This window comes from Clinocottus analis, unplaced genomic scaffold (assembly GCF_023055335.1).
Source record: "Clinocottus analis isolate CAN_PGR_092001 unplaced genomic scaffold, fCliAna1.0.p SCAF_2, whole genome shotgun sequence".
Taxonomy (NCBI): Eukaryota; Metazoa; Chordata; class Actinopteri; order Perciformes; family Cottidae; genus Clinocottus; species Clinocottus analis.
Genome location: NW_027175931.1, coordinates 10,958,399 through 10,979,411, shown reverse-complemented (window position 1 = coordinate 10,979,411; position 21,013 = coordinate 10,958,399). Strand labels below are relative to the sequence as shown.

The 21,013-nt window shown below is 40.4% G+C and overlaps 2 protein-coding genes across 4 annotated transcripts in view; one reads left to right on the top strand and one right to left on the bottom strand.

Moving 5' to 3' along the window:
- Window positions 1–1,090: 1,090 nt before the first annotated feature.
- On the bottom strand, window positions 1,091–5,709 carry drc12 (dynein regulatory complex subunit 12 homolog). Its single transcript, XM_068585430.1, has 6 exons — window positions 5,574–5,709; window positions 5,412–5,480; window positions 4,413–4,532; window positions 4,085–4,177; window positions 3,840–3,970; window positions 1,091–2,398 (listed from the first exon to the last, which is right to left on the bottom strand). The coding sequence occupies exons 1-6, from the start codon at window positions 5,707–5,709 to the stop codon at window positions 2,270–2,272; spliced, it is 678 nt and encodes a 225-aa protein (XP_068441531.1). The 3' UTR covers window positions 1,091–2,269.
- Window positions 5,710–6,001: 292 nt separating this feature from the next.
- Window positions 6,002–21,013, top strand: part of cbl (Cbl proto-oncogene, E3 ubiquitin protein ligase) — a 30,935-nt gene continuing 15,923 nt past the window's right edge. For all 3 annotated transcript variants that reach the window (XM_068584085.1, XM_068584086.1, XM_068584084.1), the window contains exons 1-2: window positions 6,002–6,920; window positions 9,985–10,232. In XM_068584085.1, coding sequence (XP_068440186.1) covers window positions 6,774–6,920; window positions 9,985–10,232 — 395 coding nt within the window. In that variant the 5' untranslated portion in view covers window positions 6,002–6,773. The remainder of the gene's footprint in view (window positions 6,921–9,984; window positions 10,233–21,013) is intronic.

Below are 21,013 nucleotides of genomic sequence, written 5' to 3'. Positions count from 1 at the left end.
CAGCATTGGCACGATGTGTAATTGTGTGTGTGTATTTTTATGTGATCCACAGTGTGGGCATCTTGTTTCATAAGCTGGAGGCCATCTCCTTTTATTTACCCAAAAGCTGAATAGACAGCCCGGTCAAATTCCAGTGGAAATGCGTCAGCCAGCAGGCATTATCAGGTATTCATCAGCAAAAATGAAAGCAGCCAGCCTTTATTGTGAAAATCAGTCACTTGGGTACCTTAAACCGCCCACGATACTGCAGAAAGCCAAATGAATTTGTCACAAAACCCAATTTTGTTGAATGTGTGTGCAAAAAGACGGTTGACCTTGGATTAAAGTTCCAAAGATTGAAGAGTCCAAAGACACAATTCACTTTCTGTGTCTCCACTTTGTAATAAAGCACCAATTGTCTCAAATGTATTGATGACCGAAAAACAGAAGGATTCAAATTATTTAAAAAATCATTAATCACCATGGACAATTTGTTGTGTCCATGTTTAATGATTTGTTGATTAACCTGGAGATAAAGGGCATGTACACCTAAGGTATTTACTTACAACAAGAGTATTCATTACATTATACTTTTACTCCATTGCATTTTGAGGTATTATACGATACTTATTTAACAGCTAAAGCTTCTAGTTAGTTTCTAGGCTTCTACTTCACAAAAACATACGTGATAAGCATATTAATTGAATTGTTGATCAGTTGGTCCAGTTGATCATTTTGGCTTGTGACCCCCAACAAAGAGCAGTATCTAAAGACTGGGCCCCTTTTAACGTTTAAGATGTCTAATTTAATATCACCATAGAGACATTCATTTGAATTACTGATTACAGCCAAAAGAAATAACATGATTCAATGTTTTTTTAAGCAAAGAAGAAATAATAGAAAATATGAAGAGCAGATCATTGTTTTATAATCCCTTAAATTTATCTTGTGACCCTTTGGAAGGATGCTGACCCTAAACCAGCGGTTTAAAACATCTGTCCAACTATATAAAGCTGTTCAAACTTGCCCTTCATGTTAGCTTAATTATCTTAATATTAATGCACATGTCATAACTGGTTGAGGTTTGACATGTGCAATAATATTAAGACACACTTCTTATAATAATTGTTCCCCCAGCAGGTTAACAATGCTTAACTCGTTTTGAGCACTGGGACAGCTGCAGTCAACCCCTTTAAACCCGAAACAAACAGAAACACACACCCTCTGTGGGCGACAACTGCTTGTGGTTTGAATGAGAAAATATTGCCTTTCAGATGAAGGCCTCTTCAGTTGCTGAGTTAATTGGTCGTCAGAGCACAGAATAATCTTCATCTGGAGTAAATGATGTATTACCTCACAGATGAGGCTAAAAGAAACTGCTCGGGGCAATGAAAAAGATGCACAAATGACAGCCTTGGAAATCAAATCTGTTTATCTGGCTCCCCACGGGAGAACTCAGGTTTTATCGATGCTGGGCAGCTATGTCATATTTCTTGCATCATTAACTGTTATTTTTCCTTTTCTCTTGTTGTTGTCTGTTAATCTATCTCATATTGAACTTTACTTTTCATATTTTACTTTCTCATGATTTATGTTTTGTTGCCATCTAGAAGTACCATAGTTTAACAGAGGTGGTATTGTAGTCTCTTGTATCTCTTATGTGGCCAGGTTCACCTTACTTCTCTTGCCTGTTACCATATGTGACTTCTGGTCCACTGAGTCAGCATAAAACACAGCCTGAGATAAATGTTAACAACAATTCCTTCTTTGTTACCACACCTTTTTGTTTTAAGATGGTGTTAGTCTTTACAGTTGTGCAGTATTCTCTTACCATGTTCTCTCGCATCAGTCATTTCAAACTCCAGTAGCATTGGCATCACATACTTTTATGATTATTCTATGATTTAAGAAATCAAAAGCAACATTGCAGACCATGTATTCACACATTTAAAAAATACTCTAATAGACTAATATCTGGCCACCAGCTCCTCGACTGTAAATAGTAATTTGCTACATCTAGTGGGGATTAAGCAACATTACAGACACCACATGGTGAGCTAGTGAACACATGCGTGTATCTCAGTCTATTTAATACTCTGATGGTATAATATATTAAAAACATCCACCATGCTAGGCATACTAAACTGCAAGTTACAAATTGATGCTGTCGCAGGCATCACTTTCAATTGAACCAAACAGATGCAAAAGTCTGATCAAATAGAACTGAGTTATAGATCCGACATTAAACAAATGTGTCCCACTGAGAAGAGCAGCTGCTGTCATTTGTCTTTTAGATGTGCCGTGCATTCAGGCCACATTCAGAGAGCAGTTCCTTGTAATTTTGATGAATGGTTGTGCTCTTGTCCTCCCATTCCTGTTGAGCCACAGCCAGCTGGGAAGTCAGACTGTCTAGATTCTCCTGCAGAAAACATTAGTAGAAATGAGACGCCAGCTAAAATTTGCATTTTAAATCACCCAGTTGTCTAACCTGATATTCCTCCCCTCTTTACCACCTTTAGCCCTGATGAATTGTATGAGTGGAGCTAATGCAGATAAGGCATAATTAGATTCTGTGTGATAGAGGGAGGAAAGAAATAATGATAATTGCATATTAAAATCAGAGTTCTGTGATCACAGCCTGAGCACTATAACATGGCTCCAGGCTTGACCTTATTATCTTTGAAGATCTGCTTGTTAAAAATTTGCATCTACAGCTGTTCCTACTAAATGTCAATTCTGGCGCTCTTTCCTCATGCGTTTGGTCTTAATGGAGTCTTATTGTCCCTGTGTAAAGTCAAATACTATACATATAGGTTATATTGTAAACTCCAGCATTTGTGTGCAGTGCTTGAAACAGCTCTGCAGTAGTAGGACCAAGGAAAAAAGGACCCAGACACCCACCGCAAAAGACCTTTCCGGCATCATTTTGGATGATCACTTCCTTTTTCATCCCTGATTTCTCAGTTGCGTTGGCAGGATAACTTCACCTCTCATTGTAAACAATGCAGTGGTGTGCATCCAGGTTAACCTGCTGATTGATGTTATGTGGCTCTTTGACACCGTGAAGTCCTAACAAATTATTGGAGCAACGTTTCATGTCCACTTTTGCTTAGGAGTCCAAACATGTTTGACAGATGGGTGAAAGCTGGACTGCTGGAGGCTTTGATAAAGCTGTTTCCAGCAGAGAGCTGTCTCTATCAATAAAGTATTGGGTGGGGGTGTACAATGTCAATTTAACCTATAGATGTATTGGAATAAAAAACTCTAACAATAAGGTTGCTAAGAAAAACGAATCGTTTTCATGTGAGTAACGCAGCAGCAGGACAGCTGATTACAGCTCTGCAGCTGAGTTAATTACCCAAGTTGCAATATGTATCATCTTTCCGTTTGATTCAAGGGTTTGCTTCAAAAGAGCTTCAAAGCAAAAGCTGATGATCACCTGCTGCGTCCTTGAAGCCTCTTTATGTGGGATTTTCTGACTTTGGTGAGTCCAAAAAAAAAACATAGACAACGACGACATTTTCATCAGGATTGTCACGTTTTTCTACAAAGAAAAGGTCTTGCCATTGCAATACTCTGATATTATGACAACCAATAATTTGGTACAATCATATAACAATTCTAGATAGAGGCCTTAACGTGACAATTTAAAGTCACTTTAGGTATAACTGGTTTCAGGCTGGTCCAGCATTTGAGACCATGCTATCTGGCATATGCAATGGAGCAGGCACAAAATAATACCAAACTACAAGAAGTTACTTTCGAATTGACAATGCTGTCCTTTGAAAGGGACAGTTTACAGTTCACATCTATAGAGACTGTCTTTGAATACATTTGCATGAGCTTGTGTTGCAACTCACATGCAGGATCTTCTCATAGTCTGTTTCCATGTTTTCCAGCTTGTGTTTCAGGTCAGCTATTGTGGCATCTTTCTCCCATTCCAGCTGCTCACGCTCTCTTTTCTCTTTACTCAGTTCCTTCTGACACAGCACTAAGCAGACAAACGCAGACAGGCGTGCCATTGCCATCACATTTGGTAAACCATGTGGAACTCCTATGTCTTTATTCATTTTGATAGAGATATTAAAATTAGATGTATTCATACCAAGTTCTTCTGACATCTGGCTGACCTCTTTCTCCATCCTCTTCACCTTGTTGGTCAGCTCTGTCTGCATAGTTTTGTACTGGCGACTGAGGTCTAGAATGACATTTGCATCAAAGATATCAGATTAAGCTGCAGCATTACTGATTCACTGTTTTCAGCCATTGCAGCAATCAGCTTAGGCACCCTGCTAATTAGACGTTTGTTCCTCAAGAATTACCCTAACCTTGGCAAACACGCCCCTTGTCCTTTCTCCCACAGGGATTTACGCTTTATCTCAGTTTATTAAAAGAAAGGCTAATTGTTGATACGTGCCCCGTATGTACTTTACCAGAGTTGACGTCCCTGTGGTCTTGTCTCTCGTGCTGCAGCTTCTGCTCCGTGTGTCTTATGTGTCTTCTTAGGTCAATTCTACTCGACTGGATCTTTTTTACAGACTCATATTGTAAGGCTGTGGCAATCAAACAAACACATGCATACATGAATGTACGCAACAGCGGTGGATTATGTTGTTTATTTCTACGTCCAAATAACACTCCAAATACAGTTCTGTTGTCAGTATTTTCCTATGGTGAACTTAAGCCTTATTAGTGAAACATGCTCAAGTATCCAGTTGCTTCAACATGTAGCGTTGGGTCGTACATGTGGTGCTAAACTTGCTTCACTGGAGCGTGACGTATTCAGATCACTTCACTTTCTTCATTCCGAGTAAAAGTCCTGCATTCAAAATCTTACTCAAATAAGGTCTATAAGTATTTTCAGCAGTAAAAGCATTGATGCAGAAACGTGGCTGCTTTGGCTGGACTACATTTGTGGATTAATATCACAAAATTACTGTTGCAAGTGGGCTATTTTTTAATTATTTGATGATTACAATGCATTTAATTTTTACCTGATCATAACATATATGTAACAAAGTACAATATTACTTCTGAAGTGTAGAGTGGAAAGATACAAAAAACTGAAATAAAGTACAAGTACTTCAAATCATGCTGAAGAAAAAGGCATTACTGCTAGCTACAGTGTAAAAATTGTATTTGAGAAGTAATAATTTCCCCCATCAGATGAATTTAGTTAAAACAACTTTTCCTCCTTTGAAGAAAGAGTGCCAGTAAGATTAAGTTTGATTTTATGAATTAAAAAATGACATTTAAAGCATGGACTTGATCTTTTAAAATGTGAATTAGGATGTTGTTGCTTTTACACAAGATACATTATGTTTGCCTCTTGATGTAATTTATATAACATGTGCATAACAAGATATGTGGGTAATTTGATCTAAACAAAACCTACATAACATAAAGTGACTCAACATAAAACTGCTGCTCACCAATGTGATCCTTCAATATGGCCACGTCCAGAACACTGCGTCTATACTTTGCCTCCAAGTCATTTTCCCCTGCAATAAGACAGTGAACGTTGTTTAAACAAAATAGCTTACATTTTGCATCACAGAAGCCAAGGATGTTCACTGTTTCATAAGCAAAGTTACTTTTTTCTGGGTTCTTCTTTGTGGTCTTTTTAGCTTTTCTCTTTGGAGGCATGTTTGCTTGAGGCTGCAAGTTCACTGACCAACATACAGGGATGAGTCTTTGTTGCTTGGCACTGGTTGCTGAGTGAGTTGCCATGCCACAAACTGTCTTGCTTGATTGATAGTTGATTGACTTTAGTAACAGCCAATCACAACTTGACTTGGGCACGCGTAATTGGATCCTTACATTCAGTAAGACATATAAATGCGTCCTTTGTTGTCAGGGGCGACCAAGGCCCGCGCGGGGGAATCCAGGACTGCATTCAGCATCTCGTTTTATGAATGCTGTACAGGCACAGGCGCGTCCCCGCCTACATTCATGTCTCGGGGACGCGCACAAGGAAGGCGTGGAGTTTTGAGCGAGGAGGGGAGGGGGGGAGCACAACGAACGGAAGGGGACGTACAGGAAAGGAAAGGGCCGCACATACACGTCACTGGAGGAAACAGAAAAAACACTGGGAAATATTTAATTCTCACAATTATTTATTCAACCCCTTTCTGATGTGCGTCCGCAACGCTTCCGCCGTTTAAAGCGCAACTTCCTCTCGTCGGTCATCGATGCGAGCTCTCTGTTGTCAGCCCGCTCAGCAGGGCTGTCACTGTCACTGAACTTCCCGTCAAGACACAGCACAGGCGAAAAGAGCTGCCGCCGCTGCAGACAAGAAAATAGGGAAACGACATTGGGGGTTGTCAAAAGGAAAGGACACAGTCCAGTCCACACGGCTTTCTGGGCGAAGAAACGGTGCCTTTGTCTTTCTGCTGAGGGCAAGCAGAGACCGTTCTGGTGCTCGGCTAATTAGCCTGCGTGGGTCCCTGCAGAGAGAGAGCGAAGCAGCAAGGCTAGCTGCAACGCTGAGCGGTGACCGAGGTGAACGTTTGAGCCCCAACCGGGACATTTACCAACGGATGCTAGGTTTATTGATGGGAGCCTTTATCCGATAGTCACCACTCCCCCCCCCTCTCCCCTCTATTACCCCGCGTCGGACCCCGGCTCGAATTCACCACTCGGGAGCTGTCGTCGCCGGGGTGGTGGGGGCGAGGGGGGTGCCGCCGGATCACCATCGCCCCGGTCCAACTAAGTCCAGGCGCCGGTTCGGTCCCCCTGACCCCTGTCCTGTCGCGCCTGTCGGTCGCTCTGGCAGATCCTAGCCGAGACCGAACATGGCAGGGAACCTGAAGAAAGGTGGGGGGCTCATCGGAATGATGAAGGATGCCTTTCAACCGCACCATCACAACCTCCACTCCCATCACCAGCCTGGGGCCGTAGACAAAAAGACGGTGGAGAAATGCTGGAAACTAATGGACAAGGTGCGTGAATTTACGACCAACGTTAATTAACGGGTCTGGCGCCTCGGGCGGCTAGCCAACTGCAGCTAAGATGAGCTGGCTAATGTTCGCCTGTTGCTAACGTTGAAGGAGCTTGTGAGCCGGGAGAAGACGTGGTTAGCTAACGTGGGCTAATTTGCCAACCTGAAAGCGTCTTGTTTTCGACCGTCTTTGTGCCAGCAGAAGACATGCACTTTAATAAAGCAACCTTCCGTTAACGCTAGCCCGCCGACAGAGCAAGGGTTTCTTTCACACATCTGTTTGCTGTTGCTTTGCCACTCTCTGGTGACTGTAACTAGTTGTCATACAGCAGCTAGCATTTTTTTAACCGAGGTTAAGTGCTGTGGTATATCGCAAACAGTACCACAGAGGGAAGAGTGGGTGCAAACACAAACCGTATAGGAATTTAATTTTACGAACTCATGTTCGTGATCTGATAACACAGGTGCTGCTAGCACAGCAACAGTTATCTTGCACATTGTTGCTGAAATGTCTGCAGTCAACTGTCTGTCAGCCCTTGGAAACTAACGAAGCATACAACAAAAGAAAAGAAACGTGTTCATTTAACTAGGCTAATTATTCTCTTTCACGGGGCAGGCTCATTTCACAGCTTCACTTCTCGGAAGAAAAAAAGTCTGTAGCAGTTTGACCCCCCCCCCCCCCCCCCCCAGTTTCCTGTGAGATTCACACAGCAATATTGAAGTGAATAGAAGACAAGACACTCTTTTGTGTCTCTTTCCTCTTTCAGGCCTTAGGTTAGAGCTCTGATGATAAGAGACCAAGTCTTTTTACAAAGCTATTATTAAGAAACCACATTCCAGTTATTTTTTTTTTTCCACTATGGTAAATAGTGGAGAAACTGTTGAGCATGTATTGCACCTAAAACAAATATGACAACAGAAGTAATGCTGGTACTCCACTCTTTCTTATTTGTGGTTTCTGTGAATGTTCGACACTCTCATAGAGAGGTTTTTTTGTCTGTTTGCAATCCAGACAAGATGACTGGAAGGCTGACCTGACACTGAAACCACCCGCACAGTCAGTTTAGCTTTTGCAGTTTACAGTGTGTGAATAAGTTACCATACATATGACATCTGATCCAGAAAAAAAAGTTGAGAACAGCACCAGCAAGATGAAAACAAGAGCAGCTTACCTTTTTTGAAAAGGTTTTAAGAGCAGAAGTGTGTTACTCTACAAGATTGTTTTAAAATAGCAGCAAAAATATTGTTCAGCTTGGTTTAATGGAAAACCACAGCCCAGATTATAATGTAGCACAACTCTGCAAAAATAACTAGGCCTTTGCTCTCTGAAAACCCCTCCTACCAAAGTTCAATTTGATCAAGAGCATGAGGCTAATATTCTCTATAGAGTTGCCCACACACATTAGCCCTATCCTTAAAGTGTTCAAGGATACGATCAAAATATATTTTTTTAAATTGCCTGTTATTAGCTAAAGTCAAACAAAAAAATCACTACAACATATTTAGGTGCAGATCCAGACAGGATTGACTGACACAGAAATCTGACAAATATTATACAGAGAAGAGAGAAAATGATGAGTGGAATGCAGTTTAGCTTGAAGGCAGTCAACATTGATACACAAGTTGTGGCCTTGTGTGTGTGTGTGGATGTATGTGTTTGGCTGAGTTATGGGTACAAGTCTTTGCATGGTGGTAGATGATGATGATGATGATGATGATGATGATGATGATGATGATGATGATGTTAGTGGTGTAACCTCAGCAACAGTCTTAACTGGTCTAAGGCATAACCAGTGAAGACTTCCTTCGTTTGGAAGACCAGAGAACGGCTTTCAGAAAGAAGAGGCAAGGAAATTCAAGCAAATGTGATCGCACCAATACAGAGCTTGATGTCCAAGTGAGGGAGTGAGTCTCGGCTGTCCGCCAGCGTCTCTTGTAATGGTCAACCAAGTGACTCAGACAGTGCAGCAGTACAGTAAGAAAAGTGAGGAAAGTTTGAACATTACTCAGGATGTAACGTTCATGCGGTCTGGTGAACGAGCACGTAGACTGACCACCAAAAGGGAAGGTCTGAATTTCCATGTTTTTTTAAGGCGGTCTACTATAAGGTTATCGCTCTGCACAGCCATTACAGAATCCACTCTCTGTTAGGTCAATGATTGATGTTCGTCACCCTGTTCGACTTTGTGTCCCCAAAAACAAGTCCTTTTTTTATGGGGGGAGGATTTAAAAGTGTATTTACTATAAATTATGCTTATACTCGTGTTGTCTATATCAGGCAGGGCTTCAGCAGTTCAAATGTACAAGGCCATTATGCTGAAATGTTAGAAAAAGATGTTTGGTATTTCTGAGGCAGAAGTGGGTGTGTAGGTTAGAAATGAGGAAGTGTAAATATCAATAACTTCTCTAAACATTCTGAAGAAATGGCGTAGCATATGATAATTGACATTGAGGTCACATAAGAAGGCGACGGCGTTGCTTCTCATTCCTCCAAAATGACATCTCTTGGGTTAATGAATAAGAAATTGAGATAATTAACTTAAAAATGAAACAGTCCATGAATGAGTGCAGACATGCTTTTTGTCCTTTTAGACTGTAACCTTTTTTTTGTAGATACAAGAGGAAGTAGTTTGACAGTAGTGAAATAACTCATGGTGTCATAAGGGATTAAATGCATGATATAAGGTGCAAAGCTCCACTGTGCTGTGACTGACAGAGCTTTTAAAGGCCTTCCTCGTAGTATTTGACCTGGCATTTTTTATTCTGCATATATTCTTTCTGGACCTACGGGTAATATTCTGCACTACAGATAAGTGCACTTGATATTTTTCACTTCTACACAAAAGACTGTCTATATGGTATAAATGTCTTACTGAGAAATAAAATGCATGGTTACATTTAGACAACTCTCATATTGTCTTTCCTTGTCACTTCTTTCACCACTCTTGCCACCCTTTTCCGAACACATCTTCTCTCTGACTTTTCTCTCATCTGCCTTACTTCCTGGACCCATTTTATGTCTCTAACTTTATCTTTTCTTCCCCCTCACATGCTCGCTTCTGCAGGTGGTGCGCCTCTGCCAAAACCCCAAATTGGCTCTGAAGAACAGCCCCCCGTACATCCTGGACCTGCTACCAGACACCTACCAGCACCTGCGCACCATCTTGTCTCGCTACGAGGGCAAAATGGAGATGCTGGGGGACAACGAGTACTTCCGGGTTTTCATGGAGAACCTCACCAAGAAGACCAAGCAGACCATCAGCTTGTTTAAGGAGGGCAAGGAACGCATGTACGAGGAGAACTCGCAACCCAGGTGAATAAAGTAGATACAGACACAGCAGCTATATTAATGCTAATAAAGTGGATATGACTCTAGAGGTGAATGTTGTGAAAGTGGATTGATATGTTTTCTCTATTCTCTTCTCAAACTGTATTACCGAGCCATTGCAAAGACTTTCTTTCATGAACCCATCTGAAACGGGTGACTTTTAAGGTGTGAACTCTTTGCAATAGTTGTTGCAAATTCATTCATTCATTCAGTTTGAATATTAAAAACCGTGCATGCAACAAGTGAACAATTGCACCCATCCCCAGCTTGCAGGGTCTTTGGTTGTAGCTCAAGCTGTTTCAACACAAGAAGAGAAAGGTGTTGTGGTTCGATCATGTGAGCATTTGTGGTCAAAATGGCGCCTAATCTACAGCTACCTGCTCTCCTGTCACTTTGTTGTTGTGCCTCACTATCTCTGCCATCTCCTTGAACATTTTCTCTTCATGTCGCTGTCTTACTGTGACGCTCCTTTTATGAAATCACACAGCGTCAACATCTTTATCTCTTTCTCCAGCTTTACATGCCCCTCTGAAAGCAAACACAAGTGTACTTGAAATAAGCAGTCCTGTTTTTATGTGTTGACAGACTTGTGCTCATGAAATTAATGAGACAAAGACAAAAGATGAGACAAAGACAAAATATTAGACAAAGACAAAAGATGACACAGCAGACCCCTGAGAGAAAATTAAGCTTCTTATGAGCACAAAGTAGCTATTGTGTTAATGAGTAGGCTCTGAGAGATGTAGACGAGCTGCTGGATGGAAATGTTCTTACCTCCTTGCTTGTTTCACCGCAGATGCCATTTGGTTCACTGCATGCTTTGGGCAAATGCGGTCTGACATAATTGTGACAGGCATTATGTACAATGTGTAATGAATTAGTGAGATATCCCTTATTAGCTTTTCTGTGAATGTTGGCTGATATCAAATATTGTCCCAGGAAGGGTTTCCTCTAGAACTGCCTCTGTGGCTGGGAGCAGTAAAGGAGGAGGAACGCTGTGCACTGGGTTCACACTGGACGTAGAAGCGCCACAAAGCCCTATCAATTTTTGCGCGAGCGGAAGCCTGCCTAAAGCAAATTTCCCCACGCTGGTCAACAAGCAATTCTGCTCCTTTTTAAAGCTAATCTATGTCTGTCTGTCTGTGTGTATCTGCTACTTGCGCTCGCTCTGTTTAGACACAACTGACATGTAAAGTATGTGTAATAAGTACCTAATTTAAAAACATTAATAATAAACTACAGTTACACCAGACAATTTCTTATAAGTATAGGGAAAATATTTTGAAATTATATTATGTGGGAGGGTAATCAGCGCGATTTAAAAAGTCCAGTCTGTGTTGGCTCACGATCCTGACTTAAAGTGCTCTGCCATAGTGGATCAGACCGTGGGGTCAGGAGCTTTACGCATACACGATTAACTTTCAATCTGGACGCGAAGCCTCGTTGCAGCACTCGCTGCTCTTTGCAGCGCTTGTTGAGAACAGAAGCTACATGACAGTACATGCTTTCACGTCAGGCTCAATTCGTCAACACTGCCTATCGGTGAGGCTAAAACAGTGTCGCCGTATTTGCATTCATGGCGTGTATCTTATTTATTTATTTTTCATGTTTGATTGACCTCACTCGGGCCGGACTGGGAGAGTCGTAAGACGCCCAGGTCTGAACTACACCATCTGGGAGAGATTTAAAGCGATAAGTCCCTCCCAATGCAAAAAAATGTGCAAAAAAACAAGAATATGCAGTTAAAGCATAATCAAATAGTTAACGCCGTTAAAGGATTGCCAGATTAACGTTGAGTTAACGCGTTAATCTGCCCAGCCCTAATTTTTATCGAAATTGTTGTCTCTTGTTTGAACTGTTAGAACTTGATGGATAAAGAATTACCTAATTTTTTTAAAACAGTCCTAAGTGATGTATCCTCTTCTTGTTGCTCAGTTCCTCAGTGAGATGGCTCTTTCTCAGCTAACATGACTTGAAAAAAACCCCACGTAAAGGCAAACGGAGAGAAGAGGAAGCCGTATTAACCATAGGCTGGTGGTTGATGTTTTTTTTATAGCCATTTTTAAAACATTGTAACAAGAGGCTGTGTTGAAAGAAATTTCCGGTTAAAGCAAAGGACACACACACACACACACACACACACACACACACACACACACACACACACACACACAGCCATGTATGATACACAAAGACACACAGCCATGTATGATATACAAAGACTGCTGTTGTCTGTGTGGAGAAGGCATTGGTTAGCAGTGACACTAACCAATGGGTATCAGCCCACTTAAGATTGCTACAGAGTAAACTAATGACATGGAGCGTCTAGAGAGACTAGTATGTGGTTTGGCTGCAGTTGAGCTCATCACATGACTGGCTGAAAAGTTAAATAGTAAGGATAAATATAATCCAACTAAACAATAGTTTAGGGCTGCAACAACGAATCGGTAAAATCAATAAAAATTGATTATTAAAAAAGTTGGCAACAAATTTCATTATTGATTCGTTGTGTCGCGCGATTGTTAGGCCACTCAATAAGTCACGGAGATGTTTGAGTATTGAACAAAATTCAGTTGAGTGGAGAAGAGCTCAAGAGCTCAAGTGTTTTTTGCATTTGCCAAAAAATAAGATTATGCATTAAATATGATAGGACAGCTTTGTCATATATTGTGATGGTGCGAACATCTACCTCACATTATTTTGTCTGCTGTCGTTGTCTGCAATTTAAAAAAAATAGTTTTTTTCTTTATTTCCACTAGTACAGAATTTCTATTTATCGACATTTAAAAAAAAAATCTTAAAAGTTGCTTGACAATTCAATGGAAACAAGTCTGCCAATTTAATATTCGTTAACATTTGGAAACATTATTTCCGCCATTGTGACTTTAACCAGCGTCAGTGCTTGATTGTTATTATTCTAAACATGACATGGACGTTTCATAGCTTTTCGTCAAGAGTGAAGGACCCGAGCGCTTCATGAGAGCCCTAAATTCAGGGTGGGTGTATATGCTGTTTTTTTTGGGTTTTTTTTAGTAACAGTCCAAGTATTGACTTATGTAGAAGTTAAGTTCTGTGTCTGATCTGTAAGATGTGTGTCTGACCTGTACGATGTAACATACATTTATTCATAGTGTGAGAAAGAAAAGGCGTTTGTTGGGGTGGTTGTTCACAGTAGATGAGTGAGGATGAAAGTGAGTCTCCACCGACAGCCCATATACAGTCAGAATCAATACAACAGTCATCACTTCCTCCTCGTACGCTCCACTTACTTCCTCTTCTGGCTGTACACTGGTCAGCTGAGACATTTTCAGGCCTCAGAGTTGAGACTCATACTCCACTGCCAAGTATAAAAATGTTTTTTCTTTTTGCCCGTCTGGGTATTGGTCGTTGATACCTTAAAGGGACTGTGTGTAACATTTATGGGGGTTTATTGGCAGATATTTAAAATAATATTCATAGCAATGGTTTATACCTGAAACGAAGAATTGATGTTTTTTTTTCTTTAGCTTAGAAAAAGCCATTTATATTTACTTTCATGGAGTCCGCCATCTTGCACCGCCATGTTTTTGCGTTTTGTGTTATCTGACAGAAGAAGGGATGTTTTCCAAAACCTGGTATTAAATTGGATCTGGTGATAAATAATTGCTCCGCTACCTCTGTTGGGCTGAGCTTCTTATGACACGCGCACAAACACACAACATTTTGCAGACATAAAACAATATCTATACATATAAACACGGAATATCCCTAACAAAAGTGTGTGTGTGTGTGTGTGTGTGTATGTGTGTGATAATTTGCATCTTCTTCTTGCTGCTAAACCAGCTGTTTTTTCTTTAGCCAATGTATTGGTACCAAGGAAATATAATTGTTAGACATTGCACATTCTGCAGTCCCTGAGCAGAGTAATACAGTAGAAGGTTGGTCAGAAAATCCCCTTTAACTCCCTCCTCATGGGGCCCTAACCGGATACCGCTCTGACCTTTCTTTGAGTCTGTTTGATCGTCTTCCTGGGCCGAGCTGCCATTGCTGATAGGTCCAGTCGGTCACAGGAAGTGGTGGATTCATAAGCTGCAGAATGACGCAGCTGCACCGTAGAACAGAAAAGGGTCGGTAGGCTAACCGTATGTTTAATATATTATTTGTAGTTTGTTATTCATGCATCAACGATACAATTCTCTCTTGAAAGATTATGTCTCAATGCAGAAAAGTAAATAATTGGACATTTTAAACATCATTTAAAAAAAAACAACATAATTTTGAAGCAATCATAATGTTATGTTTGCCTGTGACAATTCTGTAAGACTGTCCGACCGGCACCCACTGGCTTAAAAGGTCGTGCATCTATAGAAGCACAACACAAGAATAGAAAAATGCATTCTAGACATGCTTTAGTGATATTATGACAATAGTCGGGAGGAACAACTTCCTCAAACCTTGACTCACTCAGCCTTCCATGCAGCTGAACTACGGTTTAGGCTTCAGTAGCAGGTAACATGAAGAGCTTTTCACTCAACTATATTTTGGATCCATTTATTTTTCTTTATGACAACATTCAGTTGTTTTCTAAACGTTTAGGAAGTTACTGCTGTTTAAAAATATGCATACATTGATAAGTTAAGAGATTTGAGTTCACAAGAAATATGCTAATTGCTCAATTGAAGGCTGGGTGAGCTTTACGCCCTAATTTCCGAAGAACTCGTGATGCGTCTACACTTAGCTTGGGTCCGAACAGGTGCTTGTCACTGTTGTCTAATGCCACCAGACAGTTATGGCTACTGTTGCTACTTTTTTCAGCACCTGGTTGTCTGTACATTTGTGTTTTGGATATAATTCCAAAGGTTTATTTTTCTTGGGTCACATCTTGCTGATGCTATAAATCCTGGATGAAAAGATCAGAGCTTGAAATTTATTCTCCGGGTGTTTACAGTAAAGTGCTCCGGTTTTATCTGGGATTTATGTCATCAAGCTTTTGTGGACAGAGAAAAACATGACATTGTATGGTACAGTACCTCTGGTATTTGCAAATGTCATTTGCACCCATTCCTATTTTTGTTTTATCAAAAGAGCGCCGTCTTAATATATGACTTCCTATTTTCTGTAAAAGAACATGACGTCCATTTGAAACAAAGGTTTGTCTCTCTCAGCACAGCTCTCAACTTTGACTAAATTAAAACCCATGTTATCACTTCGCCTATGATGCTTTAGGAAAGGTTTTTGTTTGAAGTATTCAATAGAGCCATAAGGAAATCCAGCGGTGCATGACTATGATGTCAACTTATATCGATTACAGAGGTAGTTTGCATGGATATTATTCATTCCTGTTTTATCAGTAACTGCTGAGCTTTGTGTAGTTTGATGATGTAGTTATGACTCCCACTCAAACAGAAAAATACAGTCATGTCATGCATCTGTTTATTTTTGCACTTTACCAGTAATACAATTAGTAAGACCTAACATCTTTGACCTTATTTAGCTTCTCATACACAAGGTGATTTACTGTAACGTGCCCAAGCTTTTTACTTTTAGCCTTTTAATCTAGCAGCCAGACAGCCATCAGTGCTGGCAATAGAAAACACCTTTCACTCTTCAGAGGTTGCGGATGTTTCGGCTTCAATTACATTTGCTTAGCTTGGGGCTCTATGTGCAGATTTACGCACACACACACGCGCATATAAATAGCAGAGCACCATGGTTATTTATGTTAGTGTGGTATCAGTGATCAGCCGACTCATGTAGTCCTCACACTATTGGATTATGCTGATTAGCATGATGCAATCGACTAGCTTCTGTCCCTGAGAGGTACAAGTACCCGCTGTTTATGCATAGAGAGATAAAACAGCACAGATATGCACTAAGATATTACCAGTCAACTGTATGGAGAGGATTAAAGTGCTGCTTTCTGTTTTTAATCTTTTATAATAATATGAGCTAATCTAATTTACTAAAGGTCAAAGTTTTGAAAAACAGATGATATTAAAGGTATGGTTGATAGTAATCTTCAAAAATATTTGTCATGTTTTTGTTGATTCTTATTCCACCTTGATAGCAATCAATCAATAAATGAAATAGGTTTTAAGAAGATGATATGGTAGCTGTAGCTGTCCCAGGACCATCCAATCATTTAATTTGGCCTGATTGTAATGATTTGACAGGTTTCCTTCCTGTCTGCCTGCATGTTTTCTGCCTGTTCACTCATGGCTCGTCACCGTAGTCTTCCACAAGATGGTAGCTTAACAGCTGTGAGTACAAACGATAGCCATGGTTGCCGTTTATGTTCATTATGGTAATGTTGGGGGAGTGGCTTGGCAGTCAGGCCAGATGGACTATCAGTAATGCCAACTCGGCGACTTTCTTGCTAGATTAAGCATCTTTTGGCGCTAGTTCTGCTCGCTACCTAATTGAAGAAGAGTATGGTTATGATTTAGGGTTTTTATTCAAGAGGTTTTGTGTGCGTGCATGCTGGCATGGCTCTTTCCTGATGGAGTTCTCAATTGAAGCCATTTTCTAAGAGTTACATTTATAAAGTGATGACTAGAGCAGAATGTAAAACCAATAATTCACTGCTTCCTAATACAGCAATTGCATTTATTTTTTATTTCTGTGTATTTTTCTGCATAAATATTTACATTATCACATATTTAAAGTCAGTGTCCAAAATAGTATTAACCCTAGCCCGACAAAGCGGGTGCTCCATTTGTTTTCGTTTTCACATTTAAACTGAGCAGGAGAGTTGGGCATGACTCAGCTTTGTAGTTACATTCTGGTATATGTGGTCGCTAGCACAATGTGAATGCTTTGCATATGACCGGACTTGCACAGTGAACTCTGTGTTGAACTCATGTTACCTGCACTATATGCCTTTTCACATGCGCCTCTTGATTTATTACTCTGTCTTACCATTCTGTAATATTTAAAACTGATCCACTGACAAGTGTTTTTTTTTTTTTTTTTAGACCTCACATTAAGAGACTCATAAACAGAGTTGTGCAGACTTGTTATGCAATTTATTAGTAACAATTAATTTTGTGACTTAGATTGCATTAAGAGCATGATGTAAATGTTGAAGAAATCTGTTTCAGAACCTAATATGCTGCATTGGACCATTTGTTAATAATTATATAAAAAAGCAGCAAATCATCACAATGACAGGACATTGTATGTTTAAGTGTGACAGCGTCACTCATAAAAAGAAGCTGATTGAGAAAATAGGTTCTCTTTTAAAGTGAAAAAAAAAAGATTAAAAAACACTTGTTGAGTTTGATACATGCACAAGGGGCCGTAAAGCTACCATACCAGGAAAAGCACAGGATGCTTCATGTGAGAGAATTAATCTGAAAGTGAACACTTGGTCTGACAGGCATTAAGCTCACAGGGTGGCGGAGCTGTCTCGGGCACAAGAGTTGCACAGTGTGTATAGGACTTTCTTGTGTTTTGTTGTCTGAATGATAGAGTTTTCCAGAAAGCTGGCTGAATATTAATTTAAAAATTCCAAGTAAGATACAGGTTGGAATCTAATCTCCGATGTTGCAGGACAAGCTGATATCTGTTTTAGCATCTCTCTGTCTGTGTCCCTTCTTTCCATCCAACAATACCAGCTCTGTCACTCACACACACACACACACACACACACACACACACACACACACACACACACACACACACACACACACACACACACCAGTAGCCAGCACTTCTACAACTGTTGCTGCTCTTTGTGCCTCTGTGGCATGCACAGGGACAAATCAGAGTGAGTGGGGCTTTGGCCGTACAGAGAATGGTTCTCAGGCCTACACTGGATTCAAATTGTCAGACGTCTGTAGTGTTTTATTTTTCAGTCTCTCACTCCTTCTCAACCACAACCCTGACAACAGGCCAAACCCTTTTTTCCTGAACATTTCTTTTTGGTCTACCATCCCCCTCATGCTATAGATTGACCTCTGACCTTGCAGCTGGCTGCTCCCTTCCTGTTTCCTGCTGGCTCTGATAAAGTAGCGCTGCTAGCCAGCCAGCACCGCACTGCGCTAACACACCGCAGCCCAGCAAGCAAGGGTCAACCTTACAGAATGAAAGCCTGTCTGGATTGGCAGAGTCACAAGTAGCTGTCATATCATCATGCAGCTGTATTATCTTTTCTGCTCAAGGCTAAAAGGGAAATGTAGATCAAACACAAACTAAGCCCTGTACTAAAGCTATCAAGAGTTATTTTCAACCATTTATAAGATGAACTAAGCCAAATCAGGATTAAGTACCGTGACAACCGAGACATCTACACTTGCAGACCAGCAAAACACAGAATCGTGGATGTGTGTAGTTGTCACGATACTTTATTCAGATTTGCTAAAACAATTCATTGATAATATAATCTGCAGATTATTCAATGACTCAAATCAATGTTAGTTGCAGCCATCATTTTGTTTTATTTGTTTAGAAAACCTCATGGTATTTATATAATACTAAAAAAGACACACATTTTAAGACCGACTTCAAAATGTTAAATAAATGTACAATTCAGCCAAGTTTATTTTCAGATCACACAATTTCTGTTCATCTTGTGACCCCAAGTGAGACTCTTTTAACTTAACATTGGCATACGTGTAGTTTAATTTGAAATATAATCCAATGTTGGGTTTGAAGCCTCCACAAATGTTTCAAGTTCAGAGACGCAAGTAGTGGCTGGTTGATTCGCACCCAGCAGACTAACCTAAATTTGGAAATGAAAGCCTTTAATGAGCTGTCAATTACACGTATACAATTGAAAGAGAGAAAACCTGTCTTCATATGATTACCTTGTAGATAAAAGTAGTGCAGGAGGGAGGTTATTGTAATTTGGAGAAAAGCACAGGTTAGAGAGAGGTTGACAGTAGAATAGATGAGACTGCAGCTTTAAGGCTCAAGAGGCCAGTAGGGCTCAGAAGCAGAAGAAACAAAGGAAGACCTCCTGCTGAGATGATAACTACTGAAGAAAAACAAACAGACATGCAGTGTCACAAACGATCTGTGGAGACGCTAAAAAGGGAAGATGTTCACAACTAGCTGCACAAGCACCTCAGGGGAAAGAACCAAGAGTCTTGTTAGTCTTGAAAGTCTTGTTTTCCACACAGCATCACTGATGAGGTTCCAAGGTAAATTATTACCCTAACAAGCGCTGGTCTTTTTTTGGCAGGTTCTCAACGTACAGTAATCTTATTCATCCATCTTCAGTCACTGTCGTCCTTGCTCATTCACTTTTTCCACTCCCTCTTAGCTCCACTCATCGGGAGCATAGTGCAGTGCAGGGCAGCTGCAGTGTAGCCACGCTTTCATTACTGTTTCTCTTGTGCATGTCAATTTACCCGGCCCGACAGCCAGGCACAATCTCCCTCTGTGCTGCCTCATGAATCATGTCCTTCTCGGCATAACACTTCTAATGCTGTGATGCGGTGCAGGGCTATAGTGGCATTGTGCAGCTTCATTATTTAATCTCCCTAGTCTCTTTTTTGTTGTCCCCTCCCCTCTTACAGGCGTTTTTCAGGAATACTGTTCTCCTCGTGTTCCTTATTCGTTCATCTTTCCTTTTGCCTCTCCTACTCTTCGGTTCTTCCCTCTCTACTGTTTTTGTCGACTAGCCTTTTGCAACTGGATTCAGTGCTGTATACTAGGATGTAATTGTATGTATCTATGAACACTGGTTAGTTGTCTTCCTGGACCTGTGACTATTTGTCTAATCAGGGTTTATAAAGTCTAGGGTTGTCACGATACCAAAGTTATGACTTCGATAAAATACCTGCCATTAATATCACGATACCGATACTTACGATACTAGAATTCGATACAATACCATAAATATGATGCGATACTGGTATATTTATCTATAATAGTAATAAATAAAACATCTGTATGGGTCCCTTTTTGACCAGCATGTTTCTGCCCAGCTTTTTGAACACTTGAGAAATGGCATTAATATTAGCATTTACAGCAAGATATTAATGAAAACTACATGGTGCTATCATAGCATTGATTATACACGGGTATGTAGGTCTATTGTCCGGATGACTACATAGTTATTTCTATAAGTATGATCAATTGTAGATAAGAATACTCCATACTACTACTACTAATAATAATACTTTTACAGATGTGTGTTTGAGGTGAAAAAACCCGAAAGCTATCATATGGGTACATTAAAGATTGACACATAATTAAAGGGTAATTTCTCCTCTTTATTGAAAAATGCACTTATTAATAATCGTGAACTAATTAGCTCAAGATTCACCCTCAGGCTCCACCAGCATGTCACCATTTTGCATCAGTTGTGTTTCATTTGGTACACTTTTGTGTGCATTCTGACCTCATGATCATAAATGCTTGTAGTCAAACTAGGCTAATGCTACTCGTGGCTGTATATGTGTGAGCTTGGGGTTTTTCATGTTTGTAATTACATTTGCTTACTCTTTAAAAAGTTCGGGCTGTCTGCTTGAAATGTGCTCAGCCATGTGTGACGTGTTACCTCCCTTTTGTATGTGTTGCTTTAAAGCACGTTTTACAGACGGTCTATCGGTGTCAGTGGGCTTTCCCTCACGCAGCATGAGAGAGAGAGAGCGGAGCAGTTTCAAAGAAGTGCTATTTTGAGAAAGTACCAATGCTTAAAATATGCAAAAACGTACGGGTAGCGTGGTACTTTTGTAGTATCGTTATACCGTGCAACATTATTACAGTCATGAAATTTTAAAGGTCTGGAAAAGTCCATGAAAAACTATATTCATGTTTATTTACGCTAAGACGCTCAA

Coding starts and splice junctions, on each gene's coding strand:
- drc12 (XM_068585430.1), bottom strand. CDS start 5,709: ATGGCAACTCACTCAGCAACCAGTGCCAAGCAACAAAGACTCATCCCT. Junction 4,178..4,412: donor CCACAGGGACGTCAACTCTG/GTAAAGTACATA, acceptor ATGTCATTCTAG/ACCTCAGTCGCCAGTACAAA. Junction 3,971..4,084: donor CCAGATGTCAGAAGAACTTG/GTATGAATACAT, acceptor TTGTCTGCTTAG/TGCTGTGTCAGAAGGAACTG.